The 21197-nt window shown below is 43.2% G+C and overlaps 1 protein-coding gene across 1 annotated transcript in view; it reads left to right on the top strand.

The window, feature by feature from the left end:
* Nucleotides 1–20823, top strand: part of LOC110529499 (gamma-aminobutyric acid receptor subunit rho-2-like) — a 34923-nt gene extending 14100 nt beyond the window's left edge. The window contains exons 3-10 of the mRNA XM_021611736.3: nucleotides 13814–13881; nucleotides 17146–17369; nucleotides 17573–17655; nucleotides 17767–17907; nucleotides 18180–18332; nucleotides 18511–18719; nucleotides 18917–18940; nucleotides 19066–20823. Of these exons, the coding sequence (XP_021467411.1) occupies nucleotides 13814–13881; nucleotides 17146–17369; nucleotides 17573–17655; nucleotides 17767–17907; nucleotides 18180–18332; nucleotides 18511–18719; nucleotides 18917–18940; nucleotides 19066–19380 (1217 nt within the window). The 3' untranslated portion in view covers nucleotides 19381–20823. The remainder of the gene's footprint in view (nucleotides 1–13813; nucleotides 13882–17145; nucleotides 17370–17572; nucleotides 17656–17766; nucleotides 17908–18179; nucleotides 18333–18510; nucleotides 18720–18916; nucleotides 18941–19065) is intronic.
* Nucleotides 20824–21197: the final 374 nt, after the last annotated feature.

Raw genomic sequence — 21197 nt, 5'->3', positions numbered from 1 at the left:
CACCTCAGATATTTCCACCCCACCCATCTGAGTGCAAGCAAGTTGATATCAGACCGGTAAATTGCAGAATCTGACGTTAGGCCTGGAAAATGACAGTGCAGCAGTTTTTACATGACAAAATTGCAAACTAACGTGCTATTTTAATTAGAATTTTAGACCCCTTTAGGGGGTCCCATTAGCCCATAGAAAACACATTGAATGACACATTCACACATGGAAAAACAGTCAAAAAACAAATACCCATTTTGTTTGGCAAAAAAACTACTTCCATATACAGTACCAGTCAAAAGTTTGGACACACCTACTCATTCAAGGGTTTTTCTTTATTGTTACTATTTTCTACATTGTAGAATAATAGTGAAGATATCAAAACTATGTAATAACATATATGGAACCATGTAGTAACCAGAAAAGTGTTAAACAAATCAAAATATATGTTATATTTGTCACGTCTATTCCTGCTCCCCCTCTCTGGCATTCGACATCGCCGGTTTACTAAATCACCGGTCCTGGAAAACATCATTACGTGCACCTGCTCCTCATGATGACACACACCTGGACTCCATTTCCTTACTCATTACCTCCCTATATCTAGCACTCACTTAGGTTTATTCCCCAGACAGTATTGATGTTATTTCAGGTCTGTACACTACTATTGTTTCTTGTATTGTTCCATGTTTATCGTATTATTAAACTCACCACTTGAACTTGCTTCCTGACTCCCAGCGTCTACTTTACAGAATACAGCCTCGACAAATGGAAGCAGCATTCACAAGTGATAGGCTAATATTGTCACCCATCAGACTACTCTTGATTTCATATTGTCTTTACATATACTAAATAATATATGTGGGAAATTTGTTTTGATTTAGAATGGACCATTGTCATGCAGCAGTCTCGAAACAGGGGCAGCGGAATAAAATACAGTTCATCTATACACTTAAATATCGAATGGAGGACACTTTTCCCGTGGCTAATTTTCATGCCAGCCAGGTAGGCTATACTCCTGCTGTAAAGAGAAGCAATGTGCTTAATATTAGGAAAAATAATTATAGTAGTCCTAGCCTATAGAAAGCTGATGGGATCCTCCTCTTTTTAATAGAGGCCATCACTCTGTTTAATCGAGCAATTGCGTAGCCTGTTGCGCAACATGAGCTCATGGGCTCTCATGAAGTGTTTGATTAGATTTTCGATTACATTTGCATTGATGTCAGAGTGATTAGAGGAACAATAGTGCCAGGCAGTTAGCAAGTTTTGTAGGCTACAAATGACCATGAGCAGCATCGGTGCTTGGAGAAGCCTAATTACCGTGACTAAACAGTCACTTGGAATTTGACTGCCCTAATGACTTGTGACCGCCATTGTGGCGGTATTACGGTCACCGTAACAGCCATAGGTGTAAGTCAATATTAGGAAAGTCTTCCCAATGTTTGGTATACTCAGCGTATACTTCAATTTTTTTTAAACTTGGTCCCGGACTACCTTCAGACGAGTCTTGTGAGGTCTGTGGGCATCCTAGAGCAAAACAACCAATATACACGTGTTCGTGGGAGTCTCACCTTCCGATAGTGTGTAGCCCAAACAGTTTGGACGCTACAGACGTTTTTGTGAGAAGACTGATTTTCAGGATGTCTCCTGGTCTGACAAACACCGCTGTAGCACTGCCACCTTCCACCACAGATGCGGAAGGCCGACATCAGCGGATGCAGTGGATTGAGATCTCTAGTTTAAATGGACAGATTTTTATGGGGATTTTTTTATTATGCTCTAGGCCTAGGGGACTTACAGATTTTGTGATCTTTCCTGATCTGCTGGTATTTTACAGCAACATTACATAATTGAGTACGTTTACATGCACAGTAATAATTCAATATTAAACTGATTATGGCAGTAGGCAGATTATGCAATAGTCATGTAAACACCTTACTCTGCTTATCTTAATCGCCGTGAGGTCAAAATCGAAGTAAGAATACAACGTTTAAACACCTGGTTTCCTGAAATATCATTTAAATTATTAGGACACGTAAACACCATAACCTTTCGTTCTACGTGTATTTGATCTGCGCATTTGCTAGCACCAGCCGAGTGAGCCTCCCTCTTTAGCTTGATTGAAGTGAGTTCAGAAGAACTGAATGTATGCATCCTAGAAGTAGTTTTCATATACAAACTTTATATCTGTCCCAACTCAGAATCAAATATGCTTCCCAAAAATAACATGGTCGGTGTGGTAGAGCGTTTATTTTGATTGGTGATTTTCTGCATTTATCAGAGTGCCATCAGGTAACCTGATCTCAGATGTGTCCATGTAAACAGGATTATTAAGGAATTCATTCTTCTTGCAAAGCATGTAAATGTTTTAATCAAACTATTCAATTAATCTGACAGTCCACAACAATAATCACATTACTGTGTGCATGTAACCATACTCATTGTTCTGTACAGAGATCCGGATAGCTAGCGGTTGTCTTGAATCGTGTGTATGAGAAAACTGACTAAATTATGCCGATCAACCTGTTTGTTATTTTATTTTATCTGTATTTAACTAGGCAAGTCAGTTAAGAACAAATTCTTATTTTCAAAGACAGCCTAGGAACAGCCATGAGGTGTTGGTTATGTGTTCATTTTTTTTTTGTAGTAGTAGTTTCGTAATTTCTGTGTTATCTTTGAAGTCTTTGTAGCAGTCAGCTGACTGGGGAATTGCTTCCTCTGTCATCTTGACTTCCACAACAGAGACACTCTTGATGACTGAATTCATCAGCACAGGCCATAGTGTCTGGAGTTGTGACCCCCATTGACAACTGTTTACCAGATCATAGTAACTAGGATCATAGTCTAGGGTTGCAAAATTCTGGTAACTTTCCCAAAATGTCCAGGTTATCTGGATCCCTGATTATTCACTCCTGATTCTGGGAATCTTCCAAACGGGATTCATAGAAAACCAGGGAATTCTGGGAAAGTTACTGAAATTTTGCAACCCTACTTAGGTCCCACTCTATGAAGAGACTGAAGAGAACAATATAAGTCAGTCACTCAGGGCTTTGCTGTGATCTCATCAGAATATCTTATACGTGAGCTTTAACAAACAACTATTTTCTAGGGGAACAGGAAAACCGATACAGAGTCAACTTGAGGTTAAACGCATAGTGAAAAGGTCAAACACATAGTTCTCCATTCTCTGGACAGGAGCCTATAATGACCCATAATGATTGTTCTCGGGAGTGGTCTTCTAAGAAAAGCACACCTCCCACAGCCACAGCCTCCACACCTCCCACAGCCACAGCTTCCACACCTCCCACAGCCACAGCCTCCACACCTCCCACAGCCACAGCCTCCACATCTCCCTCAGCCACAACCTCCACACCTCCCACAGCCACAGCCTCCACATCTCCCACAGCCACAGCCTCCACACCTCCCACAGCCACAGCCTCCACACCTCCCACAGCCACAGCCTCCACACCTCCCACAGCCACAGCCTCCACACCTCTCACAGCCACAGCCTCCACATCTCCCTCAGCCACAACCTCCACACCTCCCACAGCCACAGCCTCCACATCTCCCTCAGCCACAGCCTCCACACCTCCCACAGCCACAGCCTCCACACCTCCCACAGCCACAGCCTCCACATCTCCCTCAGCCACAGCCTCCACACCTCCCACAGCCACAGCCTCCACACCTCTCACAGCCACAGCCTCCACATCTCCCTCAGCCACAACCTCCACACCTCCCTCAGCCACAGCCTCCACACCTCCCTCAGCCACAGCCTCCACACCTCCTTCAGCCACAGCCTCCACACCTCCCACAGCCACAGCCTCCACACCTCCCTCAGCCACAGTCTCCACATCTCCCTTAGCCACAGCCTCCACACCTCCCTCAGCCACAGCCTCCAAATCTCTGTCAGCCACAGCCTCCACACCTCCCTCAGCCTCCACACCTCCCTCAGCCTCCACATCTCCCTCAGCCTCCACATCTCCCTCAGCCACAGCCTCCACACCTCCCTCAGCCATAGCCTCCACATCTCCCTCAGCCACAGCCTCCACATCTCCCTCAGCCACAGCCTCCACATCTCCACACCTCCCTCAGCCACAGCCTCCAAATCTCCGTCAGCCACAGCCTCCACACCTCCCTCAGCCTCCACACCTCCCTCAGCCTCCACACCTCCCTCAGCCACAGCCTCCACACCTCCTTCAGCCACAGCCTCCACACCTCCCACAGCCACAGCCTCCACACCTCCCTCAGCCACAGTCTCCACATCTCCCTTAGCCACAGCCTCCACACCTCCCTCAGCCACAGCCTCCAAATCTCTGTCAGCCACAGCCTCCACACCTCCCTCAGCCTCCACACCTCCCTCAGCCTCCACATCTCCCTCAGCCTCCACACCTCTCACAGCCACAGCCTCCACACCTCTCACAGCCACAGCCTCCACACCTCTCACAGCCACAGCCTCCACACCTCCCTCAGCCACAGCCTCCACACCTCCCTCAGCCACAGCCTCCACATCTCCACACCTCCCTCAGCCACAGACTCCAAATCTCTGTCAGCCACAGCCTCCACACCTCCCTCAGCCTCCACATCTCCCTCAGCCACAGCCTCCACACCTACCTCAGCCACAGCCTCCACATCTCCCTCAGCCACAGCCTCCACACCTCCCTCAGTCACAGCCTCCAAACCTCTCACAGCCACAGCCTCCACACCTCTCACAGCCACAGCCTCCACACCTCTCACAGCCACAGCCTCCACACCTCCCTCAGCCACAGCCTCCACACCTCCCTCAGCCACAGCCTCCACATCTCCACACCTCCCTCAGCCACAGCCTCCAAATCTCCGTCAGCCACAGCCTCCACACCTCCCTCAGCCTCCACACCTCCCTCAGCCTCCACACCTCCCTCAGCCTCCACATCTCCCTCAGCATCCACATCTTCATCAGCCACAGCCTCCACATCTCCCTCAGCCATAGCCTCCACATCTCCCTCAGCCACAGCCTCCACACCTCCCACAGCCTCCACATCTCCCACAGCCTCCACATCATAACCATGCCCTCCTGTGGCTCCAGATGGAGGGAGCCAATGTAATCACTATGAATTAAAGATATGTTTCTTAAATAACCACCCCAATCCCCCGCTAGTTCCGTCTAATCCAGGGGAAGAGGCCGCGGGAGTTCAGGCTGTTCTCCCAGCAGTTGGCAGGTGTGGCGAGCAGCATCATCCACACAGGTCCTGGGAGGGGAGGTGGTCCCGGTGGAGCTACTGCCTGGGAAGCTGGTGCCTGGGTCCCTGGGTCTCTGCCCAGTTAAGGATCTGTTAGATGGCATATGGTGTGAGTGAGGAATGACAGGGCACCCAGCTGGCACAGGGCAATGAATTAATATCCTCTCTTCCAGGTAACAGGCTAGGGGAGGCTGAGTGACAAGAGGCTTTAGTTACTAGCGATTACATAAGAGGCTGGCACTACGGCAACGCAGGCAGATTAGACAATGGCAGGCGATCAGGACACTACCAAAATGCAAAACAAACATACAGTTGAAGTCGGAAATTTACATACACCTTAGCCAACTACATTTAAACTCAATTTTTCACAATTCCTGGCATTTAATCCTAGTAGAAATTCCATGCCTTAGGTCAGTTAGGATCACCACTATTTTAAGAATGTGAAATGTCAGAATAATTGTAGAGAGAATGATTTATTTAAGCTTTTATTTCTTTCATCACATTCCTAGTGGGTCAGAAGTTTACATACACTCAATTAGTATTTGGAAGCATTTGCCTTTAAATTGTTTAACTTGGGTCAAACGTTTTGGGTAGTTTTCCACATGCTTCACACAATAAGTTGGTTGAATGTTGACCCATTCCTCCTGCTGGTGTAACTGAGTCAGGTTTGTAGGCCTCCTTGCTCGCACATGCTTTTTCAGTTCTGTCCACAAATTTTCTATGGGATTGAGGTCAGGGCATTGTGATGGCCACTCCAATACCTTGACTTTAAGCCGTTTGCCACAACTTTGGAAGTATGCTTGGGGTCATTGTCCATTTGGAAGACCCATTTGTGACAAAGCTTTAACTTCCTGACTGATGTCTTGAGATGTTGCTTCAATATATCCACAGAATTTTCCTCCCTCATGATGCCATCTATTTTGTGAAGTGCACCAGTCCCTCCTGCAGCAAAGCACCCCCACAACATGATGCTGCCACACCCGTGCTTCATGGTTGGGATGGTGTTCTTCGGCTTGCAAGCCCTCCCCCTTTTTCCTCCAAACATAACAATGGTCATTATGGCCAAACAGATCTATTTTTGTTTCATCAGACCAGGGGACATTTCTCCAAAAAGTACGATCTTTGTCCCCATGTGCAGTTGCAAACCGTAGTCTGGCTTTTTTTATGGCGGTTTTGGAGCAGTGGCTTCTTTCTTGCTGAGCAGCCTTTCAGGTTTTGTCGATATAGGACTCGTTTTACTGTGGATATAGATACTTTTGTACCTGTTTCCTTCAGCATCTTCACAAGGTCCTTTGCTGCTGTTCTGGGGTTGATTTGCACTTTTCGCACCAAAGTACGTTCATCTCTGGGAGACAGAACGCATCTCCTTCCAGAGCGGTATGACGGCTGCGTGGTCTCATGGTGTTTATACTTGCATACTATTCTTTGTACAGATGACCGTGGTACCTTCAGGTGTTTGGAAATTGCTCCCAAGGATGAACCAGACTTGTGGAGGTCTACTGAGGTCTTGGCTGATTTCTTTTGATTTCCCATGATGTCAAGCAAAGAGGCACCGAGTTTGAAGGTAGGCCTTGAAAAACATCCACAGGTAAACCTCCAATTGACTCAAATTATGTCAATTAGCCTATCAGAAGCTTCTAAAGCCATGACATAATTTTCTGGAATTTTACAAGCTGTTTCAAGGCACAGTCAACTTAGCGTATGTAAACTTCTGACCGACTGGAATTGTGATACAGTGAGTTAAGTGAAATAAACTGTAAACAATTGTTGGAAAAATTACTTGTGTCATGCACAAAGTAAATGTCCTAACCGACTTGCCAAAACTATAGTTTGTTAACAATAAATTTGTGGAGTGGTTGAAAAACGAATTTTAACCTCTTTGTGCTAGACGTGCCGCTAGCACCCCACCTCGACAACATCAGGTGAAATTGCAGAGCGCGAAATTCAAAATAAAAAAATCGTAATATTAAACATTCATGAAAATACAAGTGTTATACATAATTTAAAATCTTAACTTCTTGTTAATCCAGCCGCTTTGTCAGATTTCAAAAAAGCTTTACGGCGAAAGCATAACATGCGATTATCTTCTAATCAATCCTCAGGTACCCTAATATGTAAATAAACAATAAAATGTAAGATGGGGAATAGTGTGTTCAATACCTGAGATAAATAATGAAGTGTGCCACCAGACTACAGTCAAAATGAGAGCCACCTTGAAAAAATACAAATTCTAGCTCATTTTTCAAAAAACTAGCCTGAAACCTAAAGACTGTTGACATCTAGTGGAAGCCATATCAATCTGGGAGTATTTCCTTTGATTTTCCCATAGACAGGCATTTCAATGGGTGGTCAGCTCAAAAAAAAAATCTGGATGGATTCTCCTCGAGTTTTCACCTGCCATATCAGTTCTGTTATATTCACAGACATTATTTGAACCGTTTTAGAAGCTTCAGAGTGTTATCTATCCAATACTACCAATTCTATGCATATCCTAGCTTCTGGGCCTGAGTAACAGGCAGTTTACTTTGGGCAACTCAGTCATCTGCCCCCTATCCCTAAGAAGTTTCCAACCTAAGTGTATGTAAACTTCCGACTTCAACTGTATGTATTATGCGTTACTTGTGCTTCTTATGTGAACCTTTAACATGGGTTAGATGAAACTGTGTGCTATATAATTGCATAGAGAACTGATTTATAGGATCTATGTGCTGTTTAAATAAAGATTACTTTATTTGGAGAAATTCTCAAATCAAATGTTATTTGTCACATGTGCTGAATACAACAGGTGTAGGTAGACCTTACCGTGAAATGCTTACAAGCTCTTAACCAACAATGCAGAGTTTAAAAAATAAAATAAAAAATAAATGTGCTAAATAAACTAAAGAAAAAAATAGTAACACAATACAAACAACAATAACAAGGCTATATACAAGGGGTACCAGTACCGAGCCAATGTGCAGGGGTACAGGTTAGTCCAGGTAATTGAGGTACGATGTACATGTAGGTAGTGGTAACGTGACTATGCATAGATAATAAACAGAGAGTAGCAGCAGCGTATGTGAAGAGTGTGAAGGAATGTGAAAGTGTGTGTGTTGCGTCAATATCAAATCAAATAAAATTTTATTTGTCATATACACATGGTTAGCAGATGTTAATGCGAGTGTAGCGAAATGCTTGTGCTTCTAGTTCTGACAATGCAGTAATAACCAACAAGTAATCTAACTAACAATTCTAAAACTACTGTCTTATACACAGTGTAAGGGGATAAAGAATATGTACATAAAAAGATATATGAATGAGTGATGGTACAGAGCAGCATAGGCAAGATACAGTAGATGGTATCGAGTACAGTATATACATATGAGATTAGTATGTAAACAAAGTGGCATAGTTAAAGTGGCTAGTGATACATGTATTACATAAGGATGCAGTAGATGATATAGAGTTCAGTATATACAGTGCCTTGCGAAAGTATTCGGCCCCCTTGAACTTTGCGACCTTTTGCCACATTTCAGGCTTCAAACATAAAGATATAAAACTGTATTTTTTTTGTGAAGAATCAACAACAAGTGGGACACAATCATGAAGTGGAACAACATTTATTGGATATTTCAAACTTTTTTAACAAATCAAAAACTGAAAAATTGGGCGTGCAAAATTATTCAGCCCCTTTACTTTCAGTGCAGCAAACTCTCTCCAGAAGTTCAGTGAGGATCTCTGAATGATCCAATGTTGACCTAAATGACTAATGATGATAAATACAATCCACCTGTGTGTAATCAAGTCACCGTATAAATGCACCTGCACTGTGATAGTCTCAGAGGTCCGTTAAGAGAGCATCATGAAGAACAAGGAACACACCAGGCAGGTCCGAGATACTGTTGTGAAGAAGTTTAAAGCCAGATTTGGATACAAAAAGATTTCCCAAGCTTTAAACATCCCAAGGAGCACTGTGCAAGCGATAATATTGAAATGGAAGGAGTATCAGATCACTGCAAATCTACCAAGACCTGGCCGTCCCTCTAAACTCTAAACGTCCCTCTGAACAGAAGACTGATCAGAGATGCAGCCAAGAGGCCCATGATCACTCTGGATGAACTGCAGAGATCTACAGCTGAGGTGGGAGACTCTGTCCATAGGACAACAATCAGTCGTATATTGCACAAATCTGGCCTTTATGGAAGAGTGGCAAGAAGAAAGACATTTCTTAAAGATATCCATAAAAAGTGTCGTTTAAAGTTTGCCACAAGCCACCTGGGAGACACACCAAACATGTGGAAGAAGGTGCTCTGGTCAGATGAAACCAAAATTGAACTTTTTTGCAACAATGCAAGACGTTATGTTTGGCGTAAAAGCAACACAGCTCATCACCTTGAACACACCATCCCCACTGTCAAACATGGTGGTGGCAACATCATGGTTTGGGCCTGCTTTTCTTCAGCAGGGACAGGGAAGATGGTTAAAATTGATGGGAAGATGGATGGAGCCAGGAGGACCATTCTGGAAGAAAACCTGATGGAATCTGCAAAAGACCTGAGACTGGGACGGAGATTTTTCTTCCAACAAGACAATGATCCAAAACATAAAGCAAAATCTACAATGGAATGGTTCAAAAATAAACATATCCAGGTGTTAGAATGGCCAAGTCAAAGTCCAGACCTGAATCCAATCGAGAATCTGTGGAAAGAACTGAAAACTGCTGTTCACAAATGCTCTCCATCCAACCTCACTGAGCTCGAGCTGTTTTGCAAGGAGGAATGGGAAAAAATGTCAGTCTCTCGATGTGCAAAACTGATAGAGACATACCCCAAGCGACTTACAGCTGTAATCGCAGCAAAAGGTGGCGCTACAAAGTATTAACTTAAGGGGGCTGAATAATTTTGCACGCCCAATTTTTCAGTTTTTGATTTGTTAAAAAAGTTTGAAATATCCAATAAATGTCGTTCCACTTCATGATTGTGTCCCACTTGTTGTTGATTCTTCACAAAAAAAATACAGTTTTATATCTTTATGTTTGAAGCCTAAAATGTGGCAAAAGGTCGCAAAGTTCAAGGGGGCCGAATACTTTCGCAAGGCACTGTACGTATACATATGAGATGAGATGAATAATGTAGGGTATGTAAACATTATATTAGGTAGCATTGTTTAAAGTGTGTGTGTTTGTTTTGTGTGTGTGTTGGAGTGTCAGTGTAGTCAGTGTAGTATGTGTGAGTGTGTGGTTAGAGTCTAGTGAGTGTACTTCGAGCCTGTGCAAGAGAATAGGAAATAGGAATAGATAAGAATACAATTAAGAATAAAATTACAGGGTCAATGTAAATGTAAATAACCGTTCAATGGCTTGGGAGTAGAAGCTGTTAAGGAGCCTTTTGGTTCCAGACTTGGCGCTCCAGTACCGCTTGCCGTGTGGTAGCAGACAAAACAGTCTATGACTTGGGAGGCTGGAGTCTTTGACAATTTCTAGGGCCTTCCTCTGACACCCCCTGGTATAGAGGTTCTGGATGTCAGGGAGCTCGGCCCCAGTGATATATTGGGCCATATGCAATACACCTTGCGGTCAGATAGATGCTGACTAGTTACCATACCAAGTGGTGCAGCTGTATAGAGGGCAATATGGTGTTGAACACTGAGATGTAGTCGATGAGCAGCACTCTCACGTTGGTATTTGGCGTTCTTGGGCACAGGGACTATGGTGGTCTTCTTGAAACATGTAGGTATTAGAGACTGGGTCAGGGAGAGGTTGAACATGTCAGTGAAGACACTTTCCAGCTGGTCAGCGCATGCTCCGAGTACACGTCCTGATAATCCATCTGGCACTGCAGCCTTGTGAATGTTACCCTATTTAAAGGTCTTACTCACATTGGCTACAAAGAGTGTGATCACACAGTTGTCCAGAACAGCTGGTGTTCTCATGCATGGTTCAGTGTTGCTTCCCTCAAAGCGAGCATAGAAGGCATTTAGCTCCCCTGGTCAACTCATGTCACTGGGCAGCTCGAAGCTGGGTTTCCCTTTGTCATCCGTGATAGTTTGCAAGCCATGCCATATCCGATGAGCGTCAGAGCCAGTGTGGCAGGACTCAGTCTTAGTTCTGTATTGACGTGTTTTCTGTTTGATGGTTTGTCGTAGGGCGTAGCGGGATTTCGACATAGTACTGGTACTGGTACTTTTTTGCTTGTAAGCAGGAATCAGGAGGATAGAGTTATGGTCAGATTTGCCAAATGGAGGGCAAATGGATTTCTGCTTGTAAGCAGGAATCAGGAGGATAGAGTTATGGTCAGATTTGCCAAATGGAGGGTGAGGTAGAGCTTTGTACGTGTCTCTGTGTATGGAGTAAAAGTGATCTATTTTTACCCCCCCCCCCCCCCCCCCAGTTTTCCTGCATTAAAGTCCCAGGCCACTAGGAGCGTCGACACTGGATGAGCACTTTTTTGTTTGCTTATGGCCTTATACAGCTTGTTAAGTGCGGTCTTAATGCCACCATCGGTTTGTGGTGGTAAATAGACAGCTACACTCTTAGAAAACAAATTGCCATCTGGAACCTTAAAGGTTATTTGGCTGTCCCCATAGAAAAACCCTTTGAAGAACACTTTTGGTTCCAGGTAGAACCATTTCCACAGAAGGTTTTAAATGGAACCCCAAAGGGTTCTACCTGGAACCAAAATGTGTTTATCCCTTTTTCTAATACTGTACGAAGAATATAGTTGAAAACTCTCCTGGTAAATAGTGTGATCTACAGCTTACAGGTTCTCTAACTCAGGTGAGCAAAACCTTTAGACTTCCTTAATATTACAGATCGCACACCAGCTGTTGTTGACAAAGAGACACACCCCACCCCCGATCTTACTGGAGGCTGATGTTCAGTCTTGCCGATGCACGGAAAACTAAGTTAACCGTATATTATCCATGTCCTTATTCAGCCACGACTCGTGAAACATAGGATAGTACTGTTTTTAATATCATGTTAGGAGTCTCGAACAGAGCACATCAAGTATATTCTCCAGTGATTGCAAGTTCGCCAGTAGAACTGAGGGGGTAAATGTGGATTATCCACTCGTCGACACAGTCTCGCCAGGCATCCGACTCGCCAACCTCTGTAGCGGCAGCTCCTCTTCTTACGAATAACGGGGATTTGGGCCTAGTCTGGGAAGAGCAGCATGTCCTTTGCGTCCTACTCATTAAAGAAAAAAATCATTTTCCAGATCGAGGTGAGTAATCATTGTTCTGATGTCCAGAAGCACTTTTCGGTCATAGGAAACAATGGCAGTAACATTATGTACAAAAGAAGTTCAAAACAACGCAACAAAAACACACAAAATAGCACAATTGGTCAGGAGTGCTGAAAATGGCGGCCATCCCCTCTGGCACCATTTTGAGTCCATATACTCGCAAAACCACAAACCTAACACAAATCTATCACTCATGACTCATCCCCTGCAATCAAATGAATATTTGAAAATATGAGTGTGTGGGTTTGCCCTCAAACGGTTTTTGATATTAGCTGTAGATTATCTGTAGCTGTAAGATCATGTAGTAGTAATTGGAGTCTTGCTGGGATTGTGGTGCTGATCAAAGGAAAAGGATACCAGCGATAACGAGGAAGAAGTACTGTATGTAGAAGATATGGAAATCCCATGAGCTCCAAGTTAAGACCTAAACTCAGACAAAGGGCTTTTTCTTCTACACTAATACAATGCAGTAAAATTGTTTCCACATTTTGTGGTCTGAAATGTTGACACTTTTAATGTATTTACATTCTTCTACTGATCTACACAACTTACTTCCCAGGGTTACAATTGAAAGTGTGAAAATGTCAGACTCTAACACAACAAAATGTGAAAACTGTGCAGGGGTTCACATGCATTTTCACTGCATACCATACACTGAGTGTACAAACATTAAGAACACCTGCTCTTTTCATGACATAGACTGACGAGGTGAATCCCGGTGAAAGCTATAATCCCTTATTGATGTCATTTGTTAAATCCACTTCAATCCGTGTAGATGAAGAGGAGGAGACAGGTTAAAGAAGGATTTTTAAGACTTGAGACAATTGAGACATGGATTGTGTATGTGTACCATTCAGAGGGTGAATGGGCAAGACAAAATACTTAAGTGCCTATGAACAGGGTATGGTAGTAGCTGCCAGGCGCACCGGTTGGTGTCAAGAACTGCAATGTTGCTGGGTTTTTCACGCTCAACAATTTCCGGTGTGTTTCAAGAATGGTCCACCACCCAAAGGACATCCAGCCAACTTGACACAACTGTGGGAGGCATTGGAGTCAACATGGGTCATCATCCCTGTATAATGCTTTCAATACCTTGTAGAGTCCATTTCCTGACAAATTGTGTCTGTTCTGAGGTCAAAGGGGGGGAGGGGTGCAACTCCATATTAGGAAGGGGTTCCTAATGTTTGGTATACTCAGTGTATATCAAGAGAAAGTAGCATTTGTATGTTTGATATCTGATGTCTCTGTGATACGCTTTCACACTAACTCACCTTAAACCATTTATGTCAACTCGTGTTTTCACCTGAAACCTTATCTGCTGAATATGAGGACACTGATTATCAGGAATATAATCAGAACAAAAATAATCTCACTATTGTTTTGCAGGCCCTGCTGTCCCCGTGGGAGTGGATGTTCAGGTGGAGAGTTTGGACAGTATATCAGAAGTGGACATGGTAAGTGAATTGATAAACAAACATTGACAATTTTAACATTTCAATGAAGTCAATGTTAACAACTTATCACAGGTCAGTGGAACATTTGAAGTGGTCAGTGTGATAATATTTAAATGAATCAACTATTGGATGCAATGGGCAGAGATGCTAGCCACTCCTACAACAAATTGAACCCCTGAAAATGAATGGGTCATTCACAATCTGCCAACAGGTGTTTTGCAGCTGATACGCTATAATCCACTATACTTGTCATGCTCATTAATCTCTTATTCACAGACGGATAATGAAAATGGATAATAGAAGCACAGTGCTAGAAATGATGTTTCATGTTCAAAACGAAAGACCATGCTCCACCACAGTAATATAATTAAATGGAACTTATTTTCTAAGCTGCAAATTGGAGTCCAAACAGCAGTCCTGATGTTCTGTAAGCCTCTGTGTGGGAGGATAACCAAGGATTACATTTCATTCAGATCTCAGTATTTGTATATAATTGTTTGAAAATAGACAGGGCAAATTATTGCTTTCAAACAATGACTTTCCTTAATGATATAATGTAAGAATGATGGAGGACAAGTGTGTTCAGTCAGACTTATCAGCCATAAGTATCATTATGCAATGTTACAGTGGTCTATATTTGTTAAATGTGTCTCCATTTGCTGTTATACACGCATTCTATGTAATGACAAAGGTACTGAAGTGGGCACTGTTTTTTTCGTTATTGTCATTATTATTTTAAGTCATTATTTCAGATCTATATGAGTTTGAGTCTCTTAAAACAGGTGTGATGAGTGCAGATGCAATGAAGACAGGACACACCAAGAGGATTTATTAATGAAACAGACAGCATGGGGGGTGGGGTCATCGTTGTTTTATCAGACTACAGTATGTATGGGTGGGACATCGTTTGTACTACATAGAAGGAAATAGAGATACAATAACAAATGCAAGAACACCTCTTGGGAAACATGTTTTTCTTCTTTAAAACTCATATCCTTGAGAAAAAAATGGAACAACACCAATTATATTATTATGTAATGCTGCGAGGTGAATTGAAAAGAGGATGATCTGCTGTGGTAGATAAAGTGGTGTAGTCGGGCATAAAATAGATCCGTTTGCCTATTAACAGATACAGATCAATGAGCAGATCGGGAGGAAAGGGATATGACCAATGTGTGACCAATGCAACCTCTAACCCAACGCTGTCATTACTGTATGTGTCTCATCATCACTGATGTCAACTCTGACGGCCCTCTCTGGACATATTACATAATATGTTCCCTACTTATACTGAGAACATATGTCTGATCATAAACCTACGCTGTAATCCAGGGACAGGGTGAGACCCTGGTAATCCCAATATATGGTGCATTTGGAAAGTATTCAGACCCCTTGACTTTTTTCACATTTTGTTGTAGCCTTATTCTAAATTTGATCAAATTATTTTTCCCCTCATCAATCTCCACACCATACCCCATAATGACAAAGCAAAAACAGGTTTTTAGATATGTGCGAAAATGTATTAAAAATAAAAAAAAACAGAAATACCTTATTTACATAAGTGTTCAGACCCTGACTCAAAATTGAGCTCAGATGCAACCAGTTTCCATTGGTCATCCTTGAGACATGTCTACAACTTGATTGGAGTCCACCTGTTGTAAATTCAACTGATTGTACATGATTTGGAAAGGCACACACCTGTCTATATAAGGGCTCACAGTTGACAGTGCATGTCTGAGCAAAAACCAAGCCATGAGGTCGAAGGAATTGTCTGTACAGCTCCGAGAGAGGATTGTGTCGAGACACAGATCTGGGGAAGGCTACCAAAACATTTCTGTAGCATTTAAGGTCTCCAATAACACAGTGGCCTCAATCATTCTTAAATAGAAGAAGTTTGGAACCACTAAGACTCTTCTAGAGTCTCTTCTAGAGTCACCACTAAGACTCTTCTAGCTGGCCGCCTTGCTAAACTGAGCAACAGGGGGCGAAGGGCCTTGGTCAGGGAGGTGACCAAGAACCCGATGGTCACTCTGACAGAGCTCCAGAGTTCAACTGTGGCGATGGGAGAACCTTCCAGAAGGACAACCAGCTCTGCAGCACTCCACCAATCAGGCCTTTATGGTAGAGTGGCCAGACAGAAGCCACTCCTCAGTAAAAGGCATATGACAGCCAGCTTGGAGTTTGCCAAAAGGCCCCTAAAGGACTCTCAGACCATGAGAAACAAGATTCTCTGGTCTGATAAAACCAAGATTGAACTCTGGCCTGAATGCCAAGCAACACGTCTGGAGGAAACCTGGCACCATCCCTACGGTGAAGTGTGGTGGTGGGAGCATCATTCTGTGGGGATGTTTTTCAGTGGCAGCGACTGGGAGACTAGTCAGGATCGAGGGAAAGATGAACAGAGCAAAGTACAGAGAGATCCTTGATGAAAATCTGCTCCAGAGTGCTCCGGACCTAAGACTGGGGGTGAAGGGTCACCTTCCAACAGGACAATGACCCTATGCACACAGCCAAGACAACACAGGAGTGGCTTCGGGACAAGTCTCTGAATATTCTTGAGTGGCCCAGCCAGAGCCCAGACTTAAACCCGATCGAACATCTCTGGAGACCTGAAAATAGCTGTGCAGCAAAGCTTTCCATTTAACCTGACAGAATTTTAAAGGATCTGCAGAGAAGATTGGCAGAAACTCCCCAAATACAGGTGTGACAAGCTTGTAGTGTCAAGCCCAACAAGAGGCTGTAATCGCTGCCAAAGGTGCTTCAACAAAGTGCTGAGTGAACGGTCTGAATACTTCTGTATTCCGTTTAAGAAAATATATATATGTTTACAAACCTGTTTTTGCTTTGTCATTATTGGATATTGTTTGTAGATTGATGAGAAAAAACAAACAATTGAATCAATTTTAGAATAAGTCTGTAACGTAAGAAAATGTGGAAAAAGTAAATGAGTCTGAATGCTTTCCGAATGCACTGTACATAGCCACGGGAAGATGTTTGGGGGTGGGGGTGCTGCTATTTTTTTGCGTGACGGCTATATCAGTCCGTTAATACAGGGCTAGTAAAGGCCCAGTGCACTATTTTTTAAATTCCGATTTTTCATGGGGCACCCTCAGCACCCCTACTTTCCGCGGCAATGCCAATATATATGCAATGGTTCAATCTAGAACTCTCAGTCCAGAAAAGGGTTCAGAGGATTTATACAAGGCTGCAACCAACCAACAAGTTAATCCAAAAGCTATCTCTTTTTGTTTTGGTGACCTGCAGGACTTCACTATGACCCTTTATCTGAGGCACTACTGGAAAGACGAGAGGCTGTCCTTTCCCAGCACAACCAATAAGAGCATGACGTTCGACGGTCGCCTGGTCAAGAAGATCTGGGTGCCTGATGTGTTCTTCGTCCACTCCAAGAGGTCGTTCATCCACGACACCACCACAGAGAACATCATGCTCAGGGTGTTCCCAGATGGACACGTGCTCTACAGCCTTAGGTGAGGATGTAAGCTGCTGCTGTTCCTAGACTCCTTTTGTGTCCCATCTCCACGTTCTTCAGAAGTGCAACAGCGACATTTCTATGATGGCAGCGCAGAACTCAGTCGATCCAAATTTTCCCAGCAGACATTTACCCAATCTCATAGAGGATGTAGCATGTTGATGTGTTATGTTTGCGTCATCGTGGGTATGTTGTGTCCAGGGTGACGGTTACTGCTGCCTGTAACATGGACTTCAGTCGTTTCCCTCTGGATTCACAGACCTGTACATTAGAGCTGGAGAGCTGTGAGTAGTGGGACTCTTACTGCCTCACACTGTGTTTAAAAAGGGATTTGGTGTGGTGGTACAAAAAAATCTGGCAGATTTGAATTTGAAATCCATGTCTGTTATCTCCAGATGCTTACACGGATGAGGACCTCATGCTGTACTGGAAGAGTGGGGATGAGTCCCTGAGCACCGACGACAGGATCTCTCTGTCTCAGTTCCTCATCCAGAAGTTTCACACTACCTCTAGACTGGCTTTTTACAGCAGCACAGGTAGATCCACAAATCAGGTTTTAGGGTCTGTACTGTATACAAATCACACATACTGTACAAAAATTGACTCCATGTTGCAGGATATTAATAGTCAACATTTGAATATATTGTAGCACAACAGTTTGTATGGATTTTTGCATGTGACAATTTCACTGTATCCCTATACAGTACATAGTTGTACAAATACATCTGCTCTTAGGTTCTTCAGAGAAACATAACCCATTTTCATATTTATGGTGATTCCTCACGTGTCTTTGTCCTCTTCTCTCCAGGGTGGTACAACCGTCTGTACATCAACTTCACCCTGCGACGCCACATCTTCTTCTTCCTGCTGCAGACCTACTTCCCTGCCACTCTGATGGTCATGTTGTCCTGGGTGTCTTTCTGGATCGACCGCCGGGCCGTACCGGCCAGGGTCTCACTAGGTAAGTTACACTCTTAGAAAAAAAACATTCAACCTAAAACATAAAACATCCTTCAGCTGTCCCTCTGGAGAACCATTTGAAGATCCTTTTCTCTAGGAGTGTGGATTCATTGGTTCATATCTATATGAGGATACTTCCTTCAGTCTTGTGCTCACACAGATGTTGTACTGTGCTCCAGGTATCACCACGGTGCTCACCATGTCCACCATCATCACTGGAGTCAACGCCTCCATGCCCAGGGTTTCCTACATCAAAGCTGTGGACATTTACCTCTGGGTCAGTTTTGTGTTTGTGTTCCTATCGGTGTTGGAATATGCTGCCGTCAACTACTTGACGACGGTGAGGGACGGAAAAGATCGGAAGCTTAGGGAAAAGGCCAGAGAGCAGGTAAGGGCCCCCATCCTATCATACCACACTGTACTGCTGTTTTTTATGTCCTTTCAGCATTTTTCCTACTCTGATCTCTCTTTCTCTAATTAATAAATAAATCTGCCTTTCAGCAGATGCTTTTATCCAAAGCGATTTAGTCATGTGTGCCTACATTTGTTTAAATGTCATCTCACTTTCTCTCCACTGCCCGACAGTCCCTGAGCCTAGCCAGAGAACAGGTAAGGATCCTCATCATACCACACTGAACTTTGAGTCCTTTCAGCATTTTTCCTACTCTGATCTCTCTATTTTTCTTGCTCTTTCCCTCAACCCCCACCTCTCTCTATTTCTCTCTGCCATACAGTCACTCCCCTGCACCTGTGGCATGTCCCACACCGGGACCGTGATGGTGGATGGCGACGGGACCTACAGCGAGGCCGACACCAACAGCCTGGCCGGATACACCAGGGCTGACGCTCCCGAGGACACCCCAGAGAAGCAAGAGCACATGGTGGTGCACCTATCCCTGGACAATGAGTCCACGGGAACCAAGAAGAAAGCGCGCTTCCGCAGCTTCAGCCTCATGCAGAACACCCACGCCATAGACACCTACTCCCGCATGATCTTTCCAGGATCCTACATTATCTTTAACCTCATATACTGGTCTGCATACTGCTGAGGCTCTCCCAGATGTTCCTGGTACAGTCAGCAGAGAGACAATCTACTGGTGTTTACTGTACCAGATAAAACAGGACAGCTATTGGACTCTGATAATGACTCAAAGTGGTAATGACCTCCATATCTTAACACCTGGGTGCATAACGGCAGATCTCACAAAGGATTTCCCAGATCTCTGGATGGATAACACCATACTATCCTCACACCATTAGCTACAACCATCTTACTACTTGACTAAACTGTACAGCTTTCCTACTTTCTCTATATAAACTATTTACACAACCATGCAGGTCCAAGCAACAAACTACGATGGACTACCTACCTGCTCTTCTCCTATTTATTTCAATTTGATCTCTGGAATCAATTCTGTTTTATCTTCATGGTACTGTCAAAGCAGGGAAACAATATCTGTAATACTGACAGTATATGTACATCTGGAATGGACTAAGTGTTGCCCAAGCTTGCCTCTTTAACCAGAAAACAGAAAGCTTGCTCTATAATGCGAGGGTTTGACCTCTAAACCACGTTTATTTGACAGATCAGAGTGAGTGCAAGCACCAATTGCTAATGAGCACATTGAAACACAGCCACAGACTTGTCTTCTAGGAATGCACCAAGTGTTATTATTTTTAACAGTTGATAATGATTGAGAAAACCACACAAAAATGTAAACCGACATAATACAAGATGGAATTATCATGAAAAAGATTCACATAGATACAGTATTTCATTGTTTATTTCATTGTTTATTCATTATTAACCTATTTATTTATTCATTCATTTTTGGCCTTTCACTTTACTTACATAATTACTTTATAGTGCACTGATAGAATCATATTCCATTATACCTTAAGATGTTAAAGACAATGAGACTGGATAGATTTTTCAGAGTGGCTGCAGTTCCCGAATTTCTTCTGAGGTCAGTGGTCACAGAAATTCAGTGAGGATGGATACCATTTATGAATGCTTATGTGAACTATTATGAAGCATTATCAGTGATGTAATGAACTTGAACAGCCTTAAGTGAACTGTTTTTTTTTATGGCTGTGGTTCCACGCCACAGCTATATTTTTTCTGTTTGTTTGTTTGATTGACTGTTTGGATTACGAGTGACTACATATCGCTTTGTGCAAGTTTTCTAGACAGTATTCTAGCCAACCAATATATTAGTAAACATGGTACTGTATGTAGTAAGTAGGTAGCCACAAGCATGAGCTGGATTTACTAGGCTGTGATGTCACTCATCAGAACGCACGAAGCTCTTGCATCCATATTGCCGCTGTAGATATGTCAGCATGTTGGACAAATGCTTAACCAATGCAAACCACCTCATGCAGATGCTTGTCCACAAGCTGCACAACTACAGCTGATTATTGTTGCATCAAATATTAAGAATGTATCCTTTTTGGAGCAGATTTTATAAATAAAGGCTTTAAACTAAAAACAAGTTTGCAGTAAAAGTGTTTGAGAATAATTCATGACCATACAGATGCTGTCAGTCTAAGAAACATTTCATTTTAAATGCTGGAGGTAGTTAAATGCTGGAGGTAGTTAAATGCTGGAGGTAGTTACGGTAATTTTCCCCAAATTCCCAGGTTTTCCAAAAATCCCAGTTAGAAGATTCCCTGAATCAGGAGGTGATATGCAGGAAATCCGGAATTCTCCAACCAGGATTTCTGGAAACCCTGGGAATTTTGCAACCCTGGCTGGATTATGACATTGTTTCCTTATGGATGAGACAGCGTTACTCAGGACTAAGGACTATGAGATAATATTACTGGAAATCTTAACTTCTAAGAATAATTTATATCAGAGACA

The sequence above is a fragment of the Oncorhynchus mykiss genome, chromosome 8 (genome assembly GCF_057628025.1).
Source record: "Oncorhynchus mykiss isolate SJ-2025 chromosome 8, ASM5762802v1, whole genome shotgun sequence".
Classification (NCBI taxonomy): Eukaryota; Metazoa; Chordata; class Actinopteri; order Salmoniformes; family Salmonidae; genus Oncorhynchus; species Oncorhynchus mykiss.
This window is presented reverse-complemented; position numbering and strand designations above follow the sequence as displayed.